Source organism: Cucurbita pepo, chromosome 3 (assembly GCF_057944985.1).
Source record: "Cucurbita pepo subsp. pepo isolate OVF chromosome 3, ASM5794498v1, whole genome shotgun sequence".
NCBI classification, from domain to species: domain Eukaryota; kingdom Viridiplantae; phylum Streptophyta; class Magnoliopsida; order Cucurbitales; family Cucurbitaceae; genus Cucurbita; species Cucurbita pepo.
Window position 1 is genome coordinate 2,820,747 of NC_141800.1, and position 18,511 is coordinate 2,839,257.

Below are 18,511 nucleotides of genomic sequence, written 5' to 3' on the forward strand. Positions count from 1 at the left end.
ATCTGGATAAAAATTGGGAGCATAATGCATGTTTTACTTTTTAGTTCAACAATATGTAGAGCGGGAGATTTGAACCTCCGAACATGTTGTAAGTCAAGTGTATTATTAATTTTGCTAGGTTGATGTATTATTGATGTCCCGGCAAAATGATGGGTTTCTTTTAGAGAATACAAGAGTCATTAATGTACAAAAAGAAGTAATTACATTTAGTCCAATTTGCTATCAGTAATAGATGCTAACGCATTCCTTTCGCCGCCACAACCATCACGACCATCTTCACTCTGCAAAGCACAAACAAATTACATGTTTAACAAAGTCAACAAGTGGAAGATAAGAATATGTTAGAGAGTTATTAAGAACGTCACTCGGGGCATCTTTAGTAATTAGTTGGTGACTTTCTTAAGGTTAGAACAGTTAATTTGAAATTGTTGTAGCTTTTCATTTTGGTCGTAGGTTGTCTAGGTAGGATGCTGAACAATGGAGCCTTGAAAGGATTTACAAAATCCATAAATATTGATAACTCTTCACTTGGCCATTAATCACTTTTCGTTTGCACGTAATCGAGGATCTCCTTACTTTCATCACACTATTTGACAAAGCTTCTAGTCTAAACATTTGGGAATCTCCTTAATACTTAATTGGTTAGCCAGGCCTGATAGTTATTGTTGGATGATGAAAGTCCCAATGATCATGGGTGTTTATAATCAAGAATACTGTCTTCATTGGTACGAGGCATTTTGGGAAAGCCCAAAGCAAAGCCATGAGAGCTTATGTTCAAAGTGGACAATATCATACCATTATGGAGAATCGTGTTCATTTAACATGGTATCAAAGTCATGCCCTAAACTTAGTCATGCCAATAGATTGGTAAATTCTCAAATGTCGAACAAAGGACTCCAAAAGAAAAGGAGTTGAGCCTCCTCAAAGGCACAATAAAAAATGACTAAGACTCCAAAAGAAAAAGGAGGCGAGCCTCGATTAAGGAGAGGCGTACTTTGTTCGAGGGGAGGTGTTGGATGATGAAAGTCCCACATCGGCTAATTTAGAGAATGATCATGGGTTTATAATCAAGGAATACTCTCTCCATTGGTATGAGGCCTTTTGGGGAAGCCCAAAGCAAAGCCATGAGAGCTTATGCTCAAAATGGACAATATCATACGATTGTGGAGAGTCGTGTTCATTTAACCGTTATAAGAGACCTAGTTTAGTCAAAGGTACAGTTAGTGGCAACTTGCAAGCTTGCACTGCTTCTTAACAGCCTAACTGCCAAAGGAACCTGCTGTTATTAGAAACATCTAAGCCATTTATTCCAGCCAGTCCAGTTCTTAAGGTAGATCAGAATTAAATCAGATTTATTAAGCATTCGAGCTATTTGCGCACATAAAAAGAGCATCCAAAGAATAATTAAGAGAAATTTGGATATTGCTACCTTCTTTGTTAGACCATGAGCAGACATTATTTCATAGAACTTGCGCATGAGCATTTCTTCTTCTACCTGCAAATATTAGCATTCCAATTACTTAAGAACTAGCAACAGAACCAACAACCTTCAAATAGTAACCCAAAATTCCAGGCGTTCTCTTTATACAGACTAATGCAACAAAACAATATTACATTGATTTTGAATTTCCAACTGCATTAAATGAAAACTCATCTCTATATGTGAATTGCAGTTACTCTTCCTTTTCCCACACTTGCAATAACAAGGTACTAAGGTATAATGCAAACAATGGTAAGTTACTATGGTTCAAAAAGAAAATACTTCATCTTGCAATCGTAACTGATTACGTTTAAAACTAAGCACACTCAAATATTGTTTGGAAACCTCCCTCCCATTTTCTTGTCAGTACAAAATTGTCATAAAAACGCATATACAAATTGATGAAATACTAGTGAAACAATATTTTAATTGTAGCTTCTAAAAGAACTATATTCAGCAGTCAAAACAACCTAAGATAAGAGTCCTAGAGGCTTAAGAACGTCAAAAATGAAAGTCAATGAAATAAAATCTCTAACTGAATCAGATATTCACGGATGCCAATCAGGTAAATACATAAAGGCGAGGGAATGGAATCATATATGCATTAATATGTCAGATTTCTTGCAAAGTATTCTAAAAGGTAAAGCCTTAGAAAGCTGTACAATGCACAGCTCAAACATTTGCATTAGAATGAACTCACACAAAAATAATATTAAATTAGAAATACAAGTTCATCAAATAAATCAGAAATCTAGAGCAAAAGAAAAGAAACCTGAAGTTTATGTACTTCATGGGACATTGATCTATAAGCATCCATAAGAAGCTCATCCTGCTTCTCCAAATGTCTGCACCACAAAATCAGAAGTTAACGATCACTGATCAGCATCCAATAGCCAAATACACAAAAGGGGTTACAACTGAGTTAATTGAAAAGAACTTACTTCAAAACCTCTCCTGTGTGCTTGGGGTCCATTCCAAGTGGTTTAGACTTCAACGGGTTCCAAAACTAAGATTTCATTTTTAAAAAAGCACCCTAAATCAGTGATGTTATTATAAATGTTTGAGAACAAGTAGAAGTTAACAAAGCTTAAAAGGGCTTATCTATTTAGATTGGTTTGATGAATTTGATGAAATACAATCCAGCAACAAAAAATCAAGCTAAAATTTGACATAATAAATACAAGAATTGATGAATTTGACATAATAAATACAGGAATTGATGAATTTGACATAAAAGCACCCTAGAAATACAAGAATACAAACAAGGACTGGAAGTTATGATCGAAACTAAAATTGCAGTCCGACATTCAAATAGGTGAGAACAGAGAATGGTGCGATAGTGAATAAAACTCTTCTACGACTTGATGCTCATTGCCGGTAAGAGGTCGCTATTTCATTAACATAATAAATCAATTAACTGACTGAGATTTGCAAAAGAAAAAGAAAAAAGGAGGATTCTACATATGAAAAGGCAAGAAACGCTACAGTTTTCACGGAAATTATCTCCTATATCAACTGATTAATGGCCAAGTGCATTAGAATGAGAAAGCGGAAGCACAAAGCGTTAAGAAAAAAAAAAATGAAACTCACTGTCGCCTGTGAATAGGTCGACCTCTCAAATCTGGCAGGCACTCCACGGCGGCGGCGGCGGCGGTGATATCGTCGCAACTAAGGAGAGAAGACTCGCTCAACAGTTTGGGTCCAAATGGAGTTCTACCGATTTATCGTAATTAATTAATTTTTTTTAAATAATGTAACTTTAAAAAAAAAAAAAAATACATTTTCAAAGAGAAATATCAATGTGGTACAAATTAAGTAATTGTTAAGAGAAATGTATAAAAATTGTAGAATTTAGTGGTAATTATTTGAATTAGTAATTTATATATAAATGTGGATGCTTGGAAGAATTTTGAAAAAATTATATGAATTATTAAATGAAATTTTAATTATGACTTAGTTATAAAATGACCGTATCTAAAAACACATACCATACCGATTGAAAGAATTTTTTTTTTTCACCCCATTTACATCTAAGAAATATTTGCATAAAATTGTAGAACATAGTTCATTACCGTACAAAATGATTCAATCTCACAAAAAGAAATGAGAAAAAAGGAGACTGGGAAAAATGAGGAAAAGCCCACGAACTTCAAGCCCTAACCCGTTGTTGCCATCGCTCATGTAGGAGATCCATTCAAGAATTGTGTCTAAAAAACGCCTCAAACACTTAGAAAGTCAAACCATGGTGAAATTGTAGCTTTTGTTCGTTTGACTTCTTATGAATATGACTTGGATCCTTGTTAATTGCCAAGACCTTCACGTTGCCTATGAGTATCTCTTAAAGAACGATAAGACTTACCATTTCACGAACTTGTTTACGAGAGTCGTTAATATTACGAACTTGTTTTCTAAGAAAGTTGTGGTAAATGCTTGAACTCCCTTTAAAAGTGAGCATAAAAGTAAGTTGATAAAAATTGAATGGTGGTCACTTCAAAGTATATACAAAATTGTCATTTCTTTTCGTTCCCTTTTCTTTTTTTTTCTTTCTGTTCTTCTGTTTTTTTCCTTTATCAACTTATTCTCTAAAGTACAAAATTTGTGTTTATTCTTCCTAATGCCTTCCTTCCACCAATTGAAAGTCCAATAGATACAAATGGTTTTTTTTTTTTTTTTTTGCTCTCTGAGAAGATGATTGATTACAAGAGATAACGTGGAAGAACGAAGAAGAAGGAAGAACGAAGAAGAAGAATCAGTCTACATTTTGAGATATTAAGTTAAGATGAATCATATCTAGGGCATTCGTCTTCGGACGAAGTCGAAAATGAGTGTTTTGCATTGGCAGGACCAAATACCAACTCCAAGCAGAAGGATGGACCACAAATCGACCTTCCCTTTTTCCCAACTTTGTCCAAATCCTGCAACCTTAGCTGCAATATGCATCAAATTCAAGGGTGAGAAAAGAAGTCTCTCATTTTGCCTACTTCTTCAATGTAGGGAAACTTAGCTTAGCCATCCATCACATTCCTTTGGTCAAATTATCATTTAGTCCTATAGTTTGTGTTTGGGTATCTGATTGGTTCTTATGGTTTTATCAGTTTCAATTTGATCAATATGGTTTAGTTAAAATCCCTCATAACTTCTCTTGATTCACTACATTTTATACATAAACATGTTATGCATTCTTTGTCACATAAGAAACCTACCAACCTTCTGTAACATCATGTACATTTTAAGAGATTTAATAAAATGGTAATGGTAACTTAATCTTGTTCTTTTTTCTTAGAGAGCCTAGAATGTAAGAATACTAACTATCCCAGCATTTAGTGCAAATTGAAAGCTTCTTAGACTAAGATATGCAACCATGATGTACGAGATAATAGTTTTGAAGCGCAGAACAAGGGTTTGGAAGCAGTAGAAAATCAGAGTCAAAGAAGTACCTGTATCAAGCTGTTTTTAATGAAAGCTGAGTTGAAGCAAGCATAGAACAGACGCCCTCCAAACATCTTTGCGTAGAATATGATGCGCACATCTCCAGTTAGCTGTTCAGTCAAATTACATAGATTTTCAAAAGAAAGTATAGACAACATTCAAAGTAAACAAATGAATTTTAGAGTGAGTTTCAGATTACTAATGAAAGCAGTACACTTCTGGATGAACCATGTTTTCTATGGAGAGATTAAGGGCTTCCTCGAAAAGGATGTTAGACCCACTGATTTTGTTCTATTTTAGATTTTGTCAGAGGCCAACTGAATCGTTTCCAAAACGAATGTAGTAAACCTGTAACAAGTCCACTGCTAGCAGATATTGTCCTCTTTGGACTTTCCTTTCTAGGCTTCCCTTCGAGGTTTTAAGACGCGTCTGCTAGGGAGAGGTTTCCACACTCTATAAAGAATGTTTTGTTCTCTCCAACCACCGTGGGATCTCACAATCCACCCCTTGGGGGCCCAACGTCCTTGCTGGCACATCATCTAGTGTCTGGCTCTGACATCATTTGTAACAACTCAAGTACACCGCTAACAAATATTGTCCTCTCTGGGCTTTCTCTTATAAGTAATGCTTCGTTCGCCTCTCCAACCGACGTGAGATCTCACAAAACTAGAGGTAGGAAATCAGCTCATTTGTACACTACGTGCAAGAACTGATGGATGTTCAAGGATTGTTAAGCATAATCATAGAAAGAGCAGCCTTCTTGTTACTTACAGGTAAAGGCTTCTCAAAATTGTAGTCAAGGCAGGTTTTGTGGTATAGTGCTGAACACTCTGTATCCATTTGAACAATAAAATGGGGCTCTACTTCTGACTTGTTCTCTTCATTTTCGCCTTCAACAAAAGATAAAAAATAACGTGGACTGTTACTGCTCTCATAACCACTCTTAAATTGTCTGCAACAACTCCGGGTACGTTCCATAGATGGACGGTATAGCTGAGAAGGAACCTACAAATAATAACAAATAAAGTCTTAATGTACATAAAAAAAAAAAAAAAGAGGAAGATAATATAATCACTGGTTCCCTTCATTGTACTAGCAAATGAAGGATCACCATAAAGGCAATGGAGATATGATGTTAACAACTTCTGACGGAAGGTGTGAAGTAACTCAAAGAGACTAGAATTACCTCCTGCAATTCTGAGACCACAAAGAAAATTGATTCAGTGTTAACTGTGTCATAAAGACGAATTCTCTGCAACTCTCTCCTACAGGGTATGGGCAACTTCACCTCAGGAGATCCATTATAAACCCCCTTGGGAAAGGAAAGGCACTCTGCCCAGTAGCCAACATACCGCCGTTGGCTTGGAATTGATACCTGTTAACATTAGAAGAAGACTCAATGTGAATGACCAAGCACCAAACTTAAGTCATAACAACTTCTTTTTCCTAGTCTTGTTCAGATCATATTAAACGATGAGATGTATTCTAGTTCATATCGATAACTCGTGTTAAATATCGTGAAAAATATCTGGAACATAATCTCACAACTGGGAGAAAATCTTAAGAATGTAATAAGATCAAACTTATAATCCAACAACATCAGTATTTGGGTTCAATAATAATTTAGCATGAGGCAAGGTCAATGTTTTACCTCTCCGTCTAGGATTGCTAACTTTAGATCGAAGTCCAATATTAATAACAAAAGAGGCCTGATTTTTTAAATCAAAAGTTTTATGCTGTTCAATCCATCCATCTAAGAACGTCACACTACCATTAAACCCTAGTACCTAAAACGACTTACTCCTTCATTATTGGTCGTCCGCCTCTGAGCATACAGGTGAAGTGCATCCTCCACTGACATGCCACAGTAAACCAAGTAGGCACATACCATTAATCCGGTTCGACCTTTCCCAGCCTGAACAGTAATTACAAGTAATTTGAAACTAAAAAAAGGAGTTAGCATAAAAATAAGTTTGATAAAGAGGTGTGTTTTTCTTAGATTTCTTGTCCCAGAATATTTCTCTGGCTTTCAATCAATAGTTTGATCAAGCTATGTTATGGCCTTCATCCACACCAAATACTAAAGTAAATATATCTAATGAACCTTCTCTAAAAGTAGGAATCAACGCAAACTAATTTAGATCTTATTCTCCTTAACTGCAAAAGAAAGTAATCCCATAGACGATAGCCATTTTTGAGCAGTGGAAGAAATCAAAACAAAAATAGCAGCAATAAAACGACCTTTCAGCCCAAAACTTTAAGATAGGCTTGTTACATCTAAGCTGATTTATTGGTTTAATTTGATTATCATAGACCCATCTAATCTTCTGCTAAAGGGAAAAAGTAGGCCAAACTGTTACATGTCTCATGATACTGGCTCAGTTTGTTTGGATTGAGCAAAGAAATCAGATACGTTGTCTTCTATGCATATAAGCAAATTCTTCCTTCAAACTATTTCAACTGACAAAACATTTTGGTCACACTAGAAATACAAAATTACCATGCAATGTATTGAAATGCGTTGGGGAAATTAAAAAGATGAAAGAATTGGGGGAAATTCCAGTATAACAACTATTTTAGACTTGTCTAGGAAGTCACAATTACCATGCAGTGTATAACCGCAATATTCTTTGGGTGGGATGATATCCATGAAGAGACATTTTCACAGAAGAGTTTGATCATATGTAGCGGTGGAACATGATTATCATCAAAAGGAAATGACTCCACGCGCCCATGAAAATGTGATGGATCATATGATTCTTCAATACAGAGATTATAGATCTGCGTTGTCCCAAAAAATATATATATCAAGATGCATGAGTCATGTAGCATGGAACAAACTAGGACTAGTTAGAGAAACAAAATTTGATGCAAATGCTATAATTCCACAGGAAGTGATAAGCTCTTGTTATAAGAAAAAATTCCATTAGAATATGTTTACATTACATACTGCAATTTTAACCTAAAATCAGTTTCCATGCAAAAGGGTTGTCTAGAAGTAATAGCTTGAAAAGGGTAGGAAAAATAAGAGCCTAGATATCCAAGGAAGATCAAGTGAAAAGATATGATAGATCAAATGATCAATAATTAAGCAGTCAAAATTTTACCTTGTAATGTCCTTGATGCCTCATGTCCAATACGGACTTAACCTGCCATAGGGGATTACGATACATAGCACGCATCCGTTCCGCAGGGAATGACATTGCCAGAATATGATCCGTAATGTATGACATGTCAAGATCATAGCCAGCAACAAGCATGCGCCTCCTTTGCTTGGATACCAAGTTACGGATGTAAAATTTTTTGGATAGATAATTCATCAGGTGGTGTTGCAAACTAAGGTTTTCAACCTTCCCCTGACCTTGCTTCGAAAATTTAATCCCCATTTCACCACTATCACAGGCTCCTCCTCATAGATAGTAAGCTACCTATCAATAAAGCAGTTATTAATCCAAAATAGCAGACATGCATCAACTGCTACTTTCAGAGTCCCTTTCGAAACACAATTAATTTCAATATTTTCACACTTATTACTCGTTCATGAAGTTACATTTACAGGTTCTACAATTGAAGAATGACAATTGAATTGCTCTACTTCGCTTCTGGAGGATAAATCACCTCACTCCACGAGATCTCGAACAATGAAACAAAACTTTCTCTACTTATCCAAAAGACCGAAAGATTTGTGAATTACGCAAAATTAACGATTGCAATTATCTTTTTCCATGAAAATAACAAATCATTGCATTAGTTTATCCAATTTCTAGAGAGGCGTTCAACGACATTACGAATTCAAGCAAAGCAGAGACATACAAACCAGAGATCCAAAAGAAAAAAAAAAAAAACAGAAGGAAAAAAGGGGGGAAAATAAGTGATTACCAGGAACGGTAGATCATAAGCTCCTCAGATGAAACCGAAGAGCGGACAGTTCTAGGGCACCCAATTCCGTAAAGAGAGTGCAAAACGAGAGAACTGGAGTACCCTAGAAAAGCTTGAAAACAAAATGGAGGAGGAATTCAAGGTGGTCGGGAGGTGAAGATGAGGTCCATTAGATCAAGATGGGGAGCGGGAGGTAGAATTAAGAAGGAAAAGATATGTAGGAAGAAGAAGAGGGGGTTTGGGGTGGAGTTTGTGAGCCCCAAATTTGGAGGAAAAATGGGCGCCATTGTAGGGCAAACACCAAAGGACTTGGATGCTCTTAGGGTTAGAGGTTATGGAACGTGGAACGAATTGGAGGGAGCTTCCATGACCGTTGCTATTGGCGGCAAATTAACAACTCCTTCACAATATGTTGGTTCTCTTATTATTGCATTTTTTTTAATTTTTCTTCTTTATTTTCAATTATTCGTTCTAAATAATTTGAAATATAGATGTTTATTAGTTTGTATATTTATTTAAGATTATTTTTTATTACTAATCTTTTGGTAATTATACATTAATTTAATATAATTTAAATTTATATATATATATATATATATATTTTTTTTTTCTTTTTTTTATCTTTTTTTTTATCTTTACTAATTCACTAGTTTATTTTTGTAGAAATATGAACAATTGTACACGAAAGAGAACTCACTAAATATATAACTACTCGAAAAGTAAAAAATACATCAGAACATTATTCAATTTAATTAAAGTGTGTTTTGTATGTCTAAATGCAAATTATAAATACAATTAATGTTTTTAGTGCATAAATGTATTAATTTGTTTTTCAATACAATATTAAAAAATGTGAAATAAAGGAAAATTATGAATATATATATATAAAGGAAAAGTGAAGGGATGTAAATAGAGGATAAGCTGATCCTACATTGTTTGGAGAGGGAAACGAGCAATCCTTGTAACGGTGTAGAAACCTCTCTAGGTTTGGAGAGGAAAACGAGCAATCCTTATAACGGTGTAGAAACCTCTCTCTAGGTTTGGAGAGGGAAACGAGAAATCCTTATAATGGTGTAGAAACCTCTCTCTAGCAACGCTCTTCAATCCTTATAATGGTGTAGAAACCTCTCTCTAGCAATGCTCTTCAATCCTTATAATGGTGTAGAAACCTCTCTCTAACAACGCTCTTCACAACTTTAATAGTAGACCCTTGAAGAGAATACAATGTGTAGAAACCTCTTTGTAGTAATGCTTTTCACAACTTTAAGAGGAGACCCTTGAAGAGAAAGTCAAAATAGTACAATATTTGACTAGTATTACTTGGAAAAGTCAAAAGACAATATCTATTAGCAAATGACTTGAAAAAGTCTAAAGGACAATATCTAGCGGGCAATGAACTCGAGAGGTACCTTAAAACAAACCAATGTTTGAAGAGGGCATCCAAAATTGATCTAATATCTCTCATATGTGCATTCTAAGATGTCCGAGTTTAGGGACAACGTTCGATCGTTTAGTGTCGGTCTTCGCAAGATTTTTGTGTAGGTGTCAACAACAAGAAAATGGACAATTCATTGGAGATCACAGCACCATAGCAAACCTTTTGACACTGAGGTTAAATAGTTCATAGGCGAAGCTATAGCTGCCAAGATATTTGTTATGTAAGAAATTTAAAGAGCTAAGGGGTTCTCAACTACAATAATTCAAGCCTATAATTAATATAATGTGGCATCCAAAAATGCAACAGAAGTATATCATCCTCTCTCCCACACTCACATCATTTACAGCTTGATGTTGAAGTAATCGGGGTCAAAATGATGCAGTCTTACATAACCATCTTCACCTCCACTTGAAAAGCTACAAGGAACACCAAATCCATATTAAGCAACACATCAATTATCCATCCAATCAATGCAATGATTTAGTTTGTTTTACACATACAAGCAGCAGTGCAATACACCATACCTCTTTCCATCGGGATTGAAAGCCAGAGCATTGATGGGTCCAAAATGCCCTTTCACACCTCCAATCTCTTCTTGAAGGATCTATAAGACGAAAGGGAAATATCAACCAACCGAACTAACTCTGTAACTCTAAGGTAATAAGATAAATGGCAGAAGGTGATATACCTTGTCATAAAATTTTGCTTCGAACTTTCCTGCACGATGATCAGTTGTTGTCACAGCCGAAGCATCCTGACCACCACCAAGCACCACCTGAAACCCGAAAAGCCAATCCGAGTCCAAAGACGTTTAACAACATATCAGACAGTCGAGCATAAAACAAAATATCATTGTCAGAAACTTTACTCTGGCAATGCTACATTTGGTCATTCACGTATACATACATGATCAAGAAGTGGAGACATTGTAACTGCATTGACTGGGCGTTCTGTCACATACGTCTTGATGAGCGTCAACGTTCTAATATCCCACAGCTGAATTTAAAATCAATGAATATTAAACCACCAAATTTTAAACTGTTAACCAGATATTGGAGGTAGGGAGGGGGGTTGTTGAAGAATCAGAGATCTGTACAATACCCTTGCAGACTTGTCCAAAGAACCAGTGATAAAATGTGAACCATCAGAGGATTTCGTAAGGGAAGTTATTGTTTTTTTATGGCCTGTCTCCTTGTCTGATTCTTTTAAAAGTTTACCTGTCTGTAAGTCAATCAAACATCAAGAGGAAAATAAGCCAGATTCACCAAGAAACATTAAAAAGTTATCAATAGAAGTAGAACTCGAACAATAAACAAGGAGTTGGAACATTAGATTTGGTAACCACACATCTTGATTACAGATGCAAATATTAGGAAACGTCAGTTGGCCCTTACCTCAGCATGTCTCTAAATGTAACATAAATACTCAGCATGTCTCTAAATGTAACATAAATACTTCAATTCCAAATATATATATATAGAATTTTACTTCTTGCATACATTATATTAAATGTTCTTGTTGTTAGATGAACACGACTCTCTACAATGGGTATGATATTGTCCACTTTGAGCATAAGCTCTCATGGCTTTGCTTTGGGCTTCCCCAAAAGGCCTCATCCCAATGGAGAGAGTATTCTTTGTTTATAAACCCATGACCATTCCCTAAATTAGCCGACGTGGGACTTTTATCATCCAACACCTCCCCTCGAACAAAGTACGCCTCCCCTTAATCGAGGCTCGACTCCCTTGGAGTCTTAGTCATTTTTTACTACCTTCGAGGAGGCTTGACTCCTTTTCTTTTGGAGTCCTTTGTTCGACATTTGAGGATTTACCAATTTATTGGCACGACTAAGTTTAGGGCATGACTCTGATACCATGTTAGATGAACACGACTCTCCACAATGGTATGATATTGTCCACTTTGAGCATAAGCTCTCATGGCTTTGCTTTGGGCTTCCCCAAAAGGCCTCATCCCAGTGGAGAGAAGTATTCTTTGTTTATAAACCCATGACCATTCCCTAAATTAGCCGATGTGGGACTTTCATCATCCAACCCTTGTTTCGTTATTGCAATTTTTTTTCACAATAATTTTTTTTAGCAAAGATGAGATACAAATCCAAACGAAAATTGAACATATGAAAAGAAAATTAATTGCTGCTGTTGTGGTTAGAACAAGCCACTTGGCCAGGAGGACAACATCATTAGTCCAAGTTCCCAATGCCTAACCCACCTGCTGTTATGGTAAGAACAAGCCACTTGAAGAAATACTTACAGAATACTTTTATAAAGGAATAATAGCCAAAAATACTTTCTTTGATAGGAAGTAGCCATAAAAAATTGCTATACTATTGATAAACACCCAGTACCAATCATTACCTCAGAATCCCAAATGCGAATAACAGCATCTTCGCCTGCACTCACAATGGTCTTATTTAGAGGCCCCCAAACAGCTCTATTGATTCTTCCCTGGGGACCCTTAAGAACGAGCACAGATTCACCAGTCTCTGCAGCATATCAGAAACAGTTTAATGAGCATATGTAAATCACTTAGAGCCAAAAATAAATGTCCATTTTAATCACAGAGTCAGCTGAATATAGCAATGTCCACTGAAACAAATCTTTCAAAACCTGCTTATATTGTTAAAGGGAGAACAAGCATCAATACCAATAAAGCTCAAACAAGTCGTGCAGTAACATTACACAAATTGTATCATCTAGAACTGATCGGATAACTGAAAAACCAAATGAAAGAAAAACATAGCTTACGTTCCGAGGGGTCTCTGGCAATGCGTTTGACATGAATAGCAGAAGGCAACTCCATGAAAGGATCGGTGGTAATCACGGCAAGCTTATCCCCGACAGAGAAATCAACTGCCCTAGCAGGTGAGTCGAAATTGAAGGAGAAAAGTTGCTGCCCAGTTTGTACATTCCACAGTTTTGCCGTCTGATCCGCGCTTCCAGTGATCAGCCGCATTGAATCTCCTGAAATTCAAGTAGTATATAGCACACAAGTTCAGTCTCGGAATCCTCAATTATCAATCCAAACAAACGCAAGGTAAAAATAAGAAGGTGAAGCATACTGGAAACATCACAGCACCAAACGGCACCATTATGACCACGATAAGTCCCCAATCGCTCGCCGTTGTCAGCGAACCAGACGGTGGGGTTGTGATCCTTGGCACAGGAGAAAAGAAGATCGCCATCCCTATTGTACTTGAGGAAAGTCAATGGCCGTTCATGGCCTTTCATCAATATTGGACGCATTTTCGATGAAGTTTGAAGCTAGAATTTGTTGGCAGAAATGATAGAGCCGGTTGCCGTGAGACGCCGGCGATGGTGGGATTGGGAGGATGGGTGTGGGAATTCGGGGCTAGGGTTGGTGTATTTCGGAATTAGACTTGGGCTTGGGCCGGTATTTATTCGATACGGTTCCAATCCGTGGCAATGGCAACCACTCCTCAGGTGGACTAAGGCTTGGTTGAAGGTGTCCTTTGACTAAGAGGTCTTGAATTTGGCCATGTAGAGTTTGATACTCCTTAGGCCTACTACCCTCGAGCGACATTCGGAGATATGGGTGTTGGATGATGGAAGTCCCACATCGGCTAATTTAGGGAATGATATGGGTTTATAAGGGAGCATTCTTTTGAATATCTCAAAGACATCTCTATGAGTCAATTTATAGATGTCATTTCGCCATTTATAAATAGTTTGATTATTATATTTTGATGATGTCGAAACAAAAAGTGTGAAATCTTACGTCGGTTGAAAATAGGAACAAAGCATTCCTCATTCCTTATAGGGATGTGTAAACCATAAGACCATGTAGATGCATTTTAAAACCATGATACCATAATGCGTTTTAAAACCATGATACCATAATGCGTTTTAAAACTGTGAGACCATAGATGCATTTTAAAATCGTGAGACTAAAGGAACAAAGCATTGCTTACAAGTGTGAAAATCTCTCCTTAGTAGATACATTTTAAAACCGTGAGGCTGACAGCAATACGTAACAAAAAGGCAGTGTGCTAGCGAGATTTGCTAGTGATAAAACTTGAGGGGAAACACCTAAGGGAAAAGTAAAAAAAAAAAAAACAATATCTGCTAGTGATAAACTTGAACAAGCCAGGTTAAAGGTACATCGGTGGTGTCGTGGTGAACTTGATAAGATTGCAAAATTAGTGAAAACAGAGCAACTCAACCTGCAAATTTGGAACTCGTAATCTGATAGTGTTCTTCACGTACCAAAAAGATGTATCACAGAACTCAATAGAATATCTCTCAATAAAAATAAGACCCACGAGGTTATATGTTTTAAACCAAATGTTTCAACCATTCCTTCTCCCCTCCCTCCAAGGTCATCAACAAAATTATATCCCCACTGGTTTTACCAATTCACAGGCAGACCCCCGAACCATTTCTCAGTGCCGGTGCCTGCTCCGGTGGTCCTTGTCCCTCCCATATTCTCTATCTCGCTCGTACTCGTAATCTCGATCACGATCTCTTCCTCTATCTCGCTCCCTGCTTGGACTCCGATGTCTTTCTCTGTTTTCTCTTTCCCTGTTTCTGCTGCTATCTCTGTTCTTGTCTCGGTCGTCCCATCCTCGGTCTCTACTTCTCTCCCTCCTCTCTTTCTCAACTACACCTGAAAAAGAAAGTTCAAAAACATGTATTTAGGTAGGCTTTATATTTAAGCCAATGACTTTTCAGGATAATCAGAATTTGTAGTAAATCAGTGCCCGTTGAGACAATCAAGAATTTTCCATGTTAAGCTCTCTCAAAGCTTCGAACGTGCAATCTTAAGAGTAACTGTGGGTCGGGCAGCCCTTTGGGGGCTAAAATCTCCGACAATATTCCGGAATGTTAACTTAACAGACATGCACAAGAAGAATTCTCAAAATAATTTCAAGGTCAATAGCATGGTGTTGGTGGACAGACACGTACCTAGTTCCTCGACTTCCCATCCAGCCCGCCCAGCACCTGGTAGTACCCGACCAGCTTCCATTTGCTGAGATTTGGCACGAAACTTCTTCTTAAGGTTTCCAAATTCATCATACATCTCACCATCATCCTGATATCATAATTAAAAGATTGTCAAATCCCACTCAGAAAACGGTTTTTCTCAAAGCAATGGTCCACCATCTTACTTCTTCAGCTTCTCTCCGTCGTCGTTTCGTCTCCTCCAACTCTTCTTCATCGAGTTCTTTGTAACCTCCACCACGCCCTCCTCTATGCAATCATAATTTAAAAATAACAGATAAGACTTTGTAGTAGTCTATAATTATTAGTACAGCTCAAGTACTACAATCGTACAAATATTTTGTTTGTATGATCAGAAAGACCACGATCAACGAGTAAAAGTTCATCAATGTGGTAAAAATCTCATACTTGTTTAGTTCAACAACAAGCGGAGATAGGAGAATTCAAACCTCTAACCAAGACAGTTGAGCTAGGCTCAAATTTGTGGCAAAAATCTCATATTTTTTAGACAAAATTTGTGGCATTCCCTTAAGAAATACATAAGTTTATACTACCAATAGTTAAGGGTTGTCGCCTTAAACTAAAAAAAGATAATAAAATACTGCAAGAAACGTCATCAACTAATAAGATCATGTGCTTTTCAACAAAAAAATAGCAAAACAAAAATAAATAGTTTACGTTATACCTCGTGCCGCCCTCGTTATGACCGGGTTTGTTTGTGTTACAAATGTTGCATTTTGTACGCTTTGCCCAGTTAATGTTACCACACCTGAAACATAAAGCAGTAGGAAGAGCCAGTTACACAAGCAAGCAGTGTTATCCAAGCAGAGAACAAGTATCTAGAAACAAATAACCATACAAGACAATATTTCTCCCAAAACTTCAAATTAACATTGCGATTGCTCCTTCGGATCTTCTCTCGAGATGCATCATTTCATGATTGCCATGATATTTAAAAATGGTACAATATATAATGCAAGAACTTCATAAAAATATCAAATGATAACATTGCAGAAAAGGAAATGCAAAGGTAATACATTCCTGCAAGACTAAACCCAATGCAAATCAAACTATGCTGGTTGCACATAAGTAAAGTGAAATTAGATTTACATTGGACAAGGCCAATCATTTGGACCAAAGAGGCCAGTAGGGCCACCAACTTGACGGCTATTGCCTCCAGAGTCCTGGTTGCTAGCGCCACGGCCCCTGCCACGACCTATAGAGCCTGCACCACTACCAGCAGCACCAGAAGGTCGAGCACTTCCACATCGGTTGCACACACCGCGAAATGCAAAATTAACATTGGAACAACTGCCAGTAGGATAGCACATGAGAAGCCATTTAAACAACAATAAGTGACTGATACAAGTCAAGCAAGATTGATCGATTGAAAGAAGCAAGAAGGAGCTGCTCACCAATATCATATCACAGACCTTGTATTTGGACACAGCCAATCTCCCTCTTGTTGCCATGCTTTTCCTGGAACATCACCGCGACCTCTCCCCCTTCCACCGCCCCCATTCACATCCGCAGCATTCTCCTCGAAACCAAGATCATCACCAACAACAATTGGATCATCCCCCACATTAAATGAGAGATCATCTTTACTTTTGGACTCTGCTATATGAACTTCAATGATATTACCATGAAAATCCTTATTGTTAAACCATTCAACAGCCGCTAGGGCTGCATGTGGATCCTCATATGTTACAGTAGCATCTCCTTTAGGCTCATTCGTTGATTTATCACGATACAACCAGATCTTTGGTCTACCTGTTCGCTTGTCTTTCTTTGAAGATTAAACAAGCGAAAAAGAGGACTATTAATACTAATACAACCAAAAGCAAAGGCGCATAGAAACAGGCAAAGCGTAAACAAAATTGTGGCTAAATTTCCCAACCTTTAGTAACCCAATTGTTCCAAAATATTCAGCAAGCATATTATCATCTGTCCCATAGGGCAGGTTGCAGACGTAGACAGACCCATTTGAGAGGGCTCCTTTACCCGCATAGCTAGCCATTATTCACCAATTTTCATGAAATCAAAGTTAAGACCTACGCAAAACACGGCCAATCAGTAAATTAAAATCTCTGAAAGAAGCCGCGAGAGACAGATAAATCTTTTCAAGAACATAGATCTCGAAAGGAAAAGCAGAGGAGAAAGCAAAGAAAACAGAAATCGTCGAGCGATGAATGAAGGAGTAAAGAAAAAAATTAACCAAATTTGAATCATGTGGTAGTGGAGATAATGGACCTCAAATCAGGAAATACAGGTACGAAGAAGATTGAAAAGAGATGAGCGATAGGGTTACCTGAGCTGCGTCGAGTTTCAGACTTTGATTTTTGGTTCGTCTGCCGCTTCTTCACTGCTTTTCCACAGTCCCTCGCTTTGATGAGAGTGAACCGGGTCGATAACGATCCAATTAAACCCACCTTCTTAACATTATTATTTTAATTTCCATACTTTTTAGACGATAATAGCTTATGGATTATTCACATGTATTATTATTATTATTATTATTTTCTTTTTTTTAAAAAAAATAGATTGTACTAAAATATAATATATATATATATATCTTTATATTATTTACATTATTGACTCTCAAAATAAAAATAATCGTCTTCATAATGTGCCTATAAATACTCGATTATGATTTTAGATGATAAATAAATTTTTATTTGGTATAAAAAAAAAAATATTGGGCACAATTGTTTGAATATTTAATTTCAAGAGAACGTTTTAGGTCAATTGTGGCTAGGTTAAGTTACAAAAAAAATAAAAATAAACTTTTAAAATAATTTTAATTTAATTTTAAAACTAGACTAACTTAACGTGTATATATAAATACCTTAAATGTCTGTTATTTATTTTAAAAAATATTAAATTAATAAAAAGATCTCCAAAATGTTTGTCAAAAAAAAATACCACCGTGTCTTATAATATAAGATTAAAGGAAGAAATATATATAAATAAGAAAAAAAAAAGAAAAATGTTAGTGGGGACAATGCCTAAGTGTCACGGTCATGCTCGTGATAAAAATAGTTACAGAAAAATGTTAGTGGGGACGATGCCAAGTGTCACGGTCATCCTCATTCATGAGGTTCATGACAAGTCAAACCCTTTATGTTTTTTCACATTTCAGAAATATATGTCTAGACCTGTCGCGATTGTGCTGCACTCACTTTCCAAGAATCTCTCTCGAAAATCTCTCTCCGCCCTCAACCTTCTCTTAAAATCGAGACCAGAGGTTCGAGCATACATCGCTTGGCTGTAAGCGACACAAGAACGAATTGGCTTAGCTCACTG

General features: G+C 36.8%; 4 protein-coding genes across 4 annotated transcripts; all 4 read right to left on the reverse strand.

Moving 5' to 3' along the window:
- Positions 1–98: 98 nt before the first annotated feature.
- LOC111790538 (uncharacterized) lies at positions 99–3,215 on the reverse strand. The gene is made up of 5 exons (XM_023671475.2): positions 3,071–3,215; positions 2,422–2,486; positions 2,253–2,325; positions 1,430–1,495; positions 99–281 (listed from the first exon to the last, which is right to left on the reverse strand). The coding sequence occupies exons 2-5, from the start codon at positions 2,451–2,453 to the stop codon at positions 207–209; spliced, it is 246 nt and encodes an 81-aa protein (XP_023527243.2). The 5' UTR covers positions 2,454–2,486; positions 3,071–3,215; the 3' UTR covers positions 99–206.
- Positions 3,216–4,068: 853 nt separating this feature from the next.
- Positions 4,069–9,081, reverse strand: LOC111791248 (phosphatidylinositol 3,4,5-trisphosphate 3-phosphatase and protein-tyrosine-phosphatase PTEN1). Its single transcript, XM_023672514.2, has 8 exons — positions 8,789–9,081; positions 8,017–8,337; positions 7,514–7,690; positions 6,711–6,824; positions 6,096–6,284; positions 5,681–5,914; positions 4,918–5,019; positions 4,069–4,407 (listed from the first exon to the last, which is right to left on the reverse strand). The coding sequence occupies exons 2-8, from the start codon at positions 8,293–8,295 to the stop codon at positions 4,255–4,257; spliced, it is 1,248 nt and encodes a 415-aa protein (XP_023528282.2). The 5' UTR covers positions 8,296–8,337; positions 8,789–9,081; the 3' UTR covers positions 4,069–4,254.
- A 1,257-nt stretch (positions 9,082–10,338) lies between these two features.
- Positions 10,339–13,617, reverse strand: LOC111791635 (eukaryotic translation initiation factor 3 subunit I). Its single transcript, XM_023673041.2, has 8 exons — positions 13,306–13,617; positions 12,992–13,207; positions 12,602–12,729; positions 11,328–11,447; positions 11,133–11,222; positions 10,915–11,001; positions 10,751–10,830; positions 10,339–10,642 (listed from the first exon to the last, which is right to left on the reverse strand). Exons 1-8 carry the CDS (start codon positions 13,487–13,489, stop codon positions 10,567–10,569), a joined length of 981 nt encoding a protein of 326 aa, XP_023528809.1. The 5' UTR covers positions 13,490–13,617; the 3' UTR covers positions 10,339–10,566.
- An 815-nt stretch (positions 13,618–14,432) lies between these two features.
- Positions 14,433–17,657, reverse strand: LOC111789647 (transcription initiation factor TFIID subunit 15). Its single transcript, XM_023670282.2, has 8 exons — positions 17,517–17,657; positions 17,106–17,259; positions 16,639–16,994; positions 16,316–16,516; positions 15,891–15,974; positions 15,373–15,454; positions 15,170–15,296; positions 14,433–14,870 (listed from the first exon to the last, which is right to left on the reverse strand). Exons 2-8 carry the CDS (start codon positions 17,223–17,225, stop codon positions 14,647–14,649), a joined length of 1,194 nt encoding a protein of 397 aa, XP_023526050.2. The 5' UTR covers positions 17,226–17,259; positions 17,517–17,657; the 3' UTR covers positions 14,433–14,646.
- Between the last annotated feature and the right edge of the window lie 854 nt (positions 17,658–18,511).

What these genes read in the sequence shown, in the direction of transcription:
- LOC111789647 (XM_023670282.2), bottom strand. Translation starts at nt 17,225, where the DNA reads ATGGCTAGCTATGCGGGTAAAGGAGCCCTCTCAAATGGGTCTGTCTAC. An exon ending in GAACAATTGGGTTACTAAAG is followed by an intron (nt 16,995 to 17,105) that starts GTTGGGAAATTT and finishes TAATCTTCAAAG; the next exon opens with AAAGACAAGCGAACAGGTAG. An exon ending in AATGATTGGCCTTGTCCAAT is followed by an intron (nt 15,975 to 16,315) that starts GTAAATCTAATT and finishes TTTATGTTTCAG; the next exon opens with GTGTGGTAACATTAACTGGG.
- LOC111791248 (XM_023672514.2), bottom strand. Translation starts at nt 8,295, where the DNA reads ATGGGGATTAAATTTTCGAAGCAAGGTCAGGGGAAGGTTGAAAACCTT. An exon ending in TTGCGGTTATACACTGCATG is followed by an intron (nt 6,825 to 7,513) that starts GTAATTGTGACT and finishes ATTACTGTTCAG; the next exon opens with GCTGGGAAAGGTCGAACCGG. An exon ending in TTAAAAACAGCTTGATACAG is followed by an intron (nt 4,408 to 4,917) that starts GTACTTCTTTGA and finishes TGCATATTGCAG; the next exon opens with CTAAGGTTGCAGGATTTGGA.
- LOC111790538 (XM_023671475.2), bottom strand. Translation starts at nt 2,453, where the DNA reads ATGGACCCCAAGCACACAGGAGAGGTTTTGAA. An exon ending in CACACAGGAGAGGTTTTGAA is followed by an intron (nt 2,326 to 2,421) that starts GTAAGTTCTTTT and finishes TTTGTGGTGCAG; the next exon opens with ACATTTGGAGAAGCAGGATG. An exon ending in ATGAAGTACATAAACTTCAG is followed by an intron (nt 1,496 to 2,252) that starts GTTTCTTTTCTT and finishes TAATATTTGCAG; the next exon opens with GTAGAAGAAGAAATGCTCAT.
- LOC111791635 (XM_023673041.2), bottom strand. Translation starts at nt 13,489, where the DNA reads ATGCGTCCAATATTGATGAAAGGCCATGAACGGCCATTGACTTTCCTC. An exon ending in TTCGCATTTGGGATTCTGAG is followed by an intron (nt 11,448 to 12,601) that starts GTAATGATTGGT and finishes ATTGACTTACAG; the next exon opens with ACAGGTAAACTTTTAAAAGA. An exon ending in TTCAATCCCGATGGAAAGAG is followed by an intron (nt 10,643 to 10,750) that starts GTATGGTGTATT and finishes TGTTCCTTGTAG; the next exon opens with CTTTTCAAGTGGAGGTGAAG.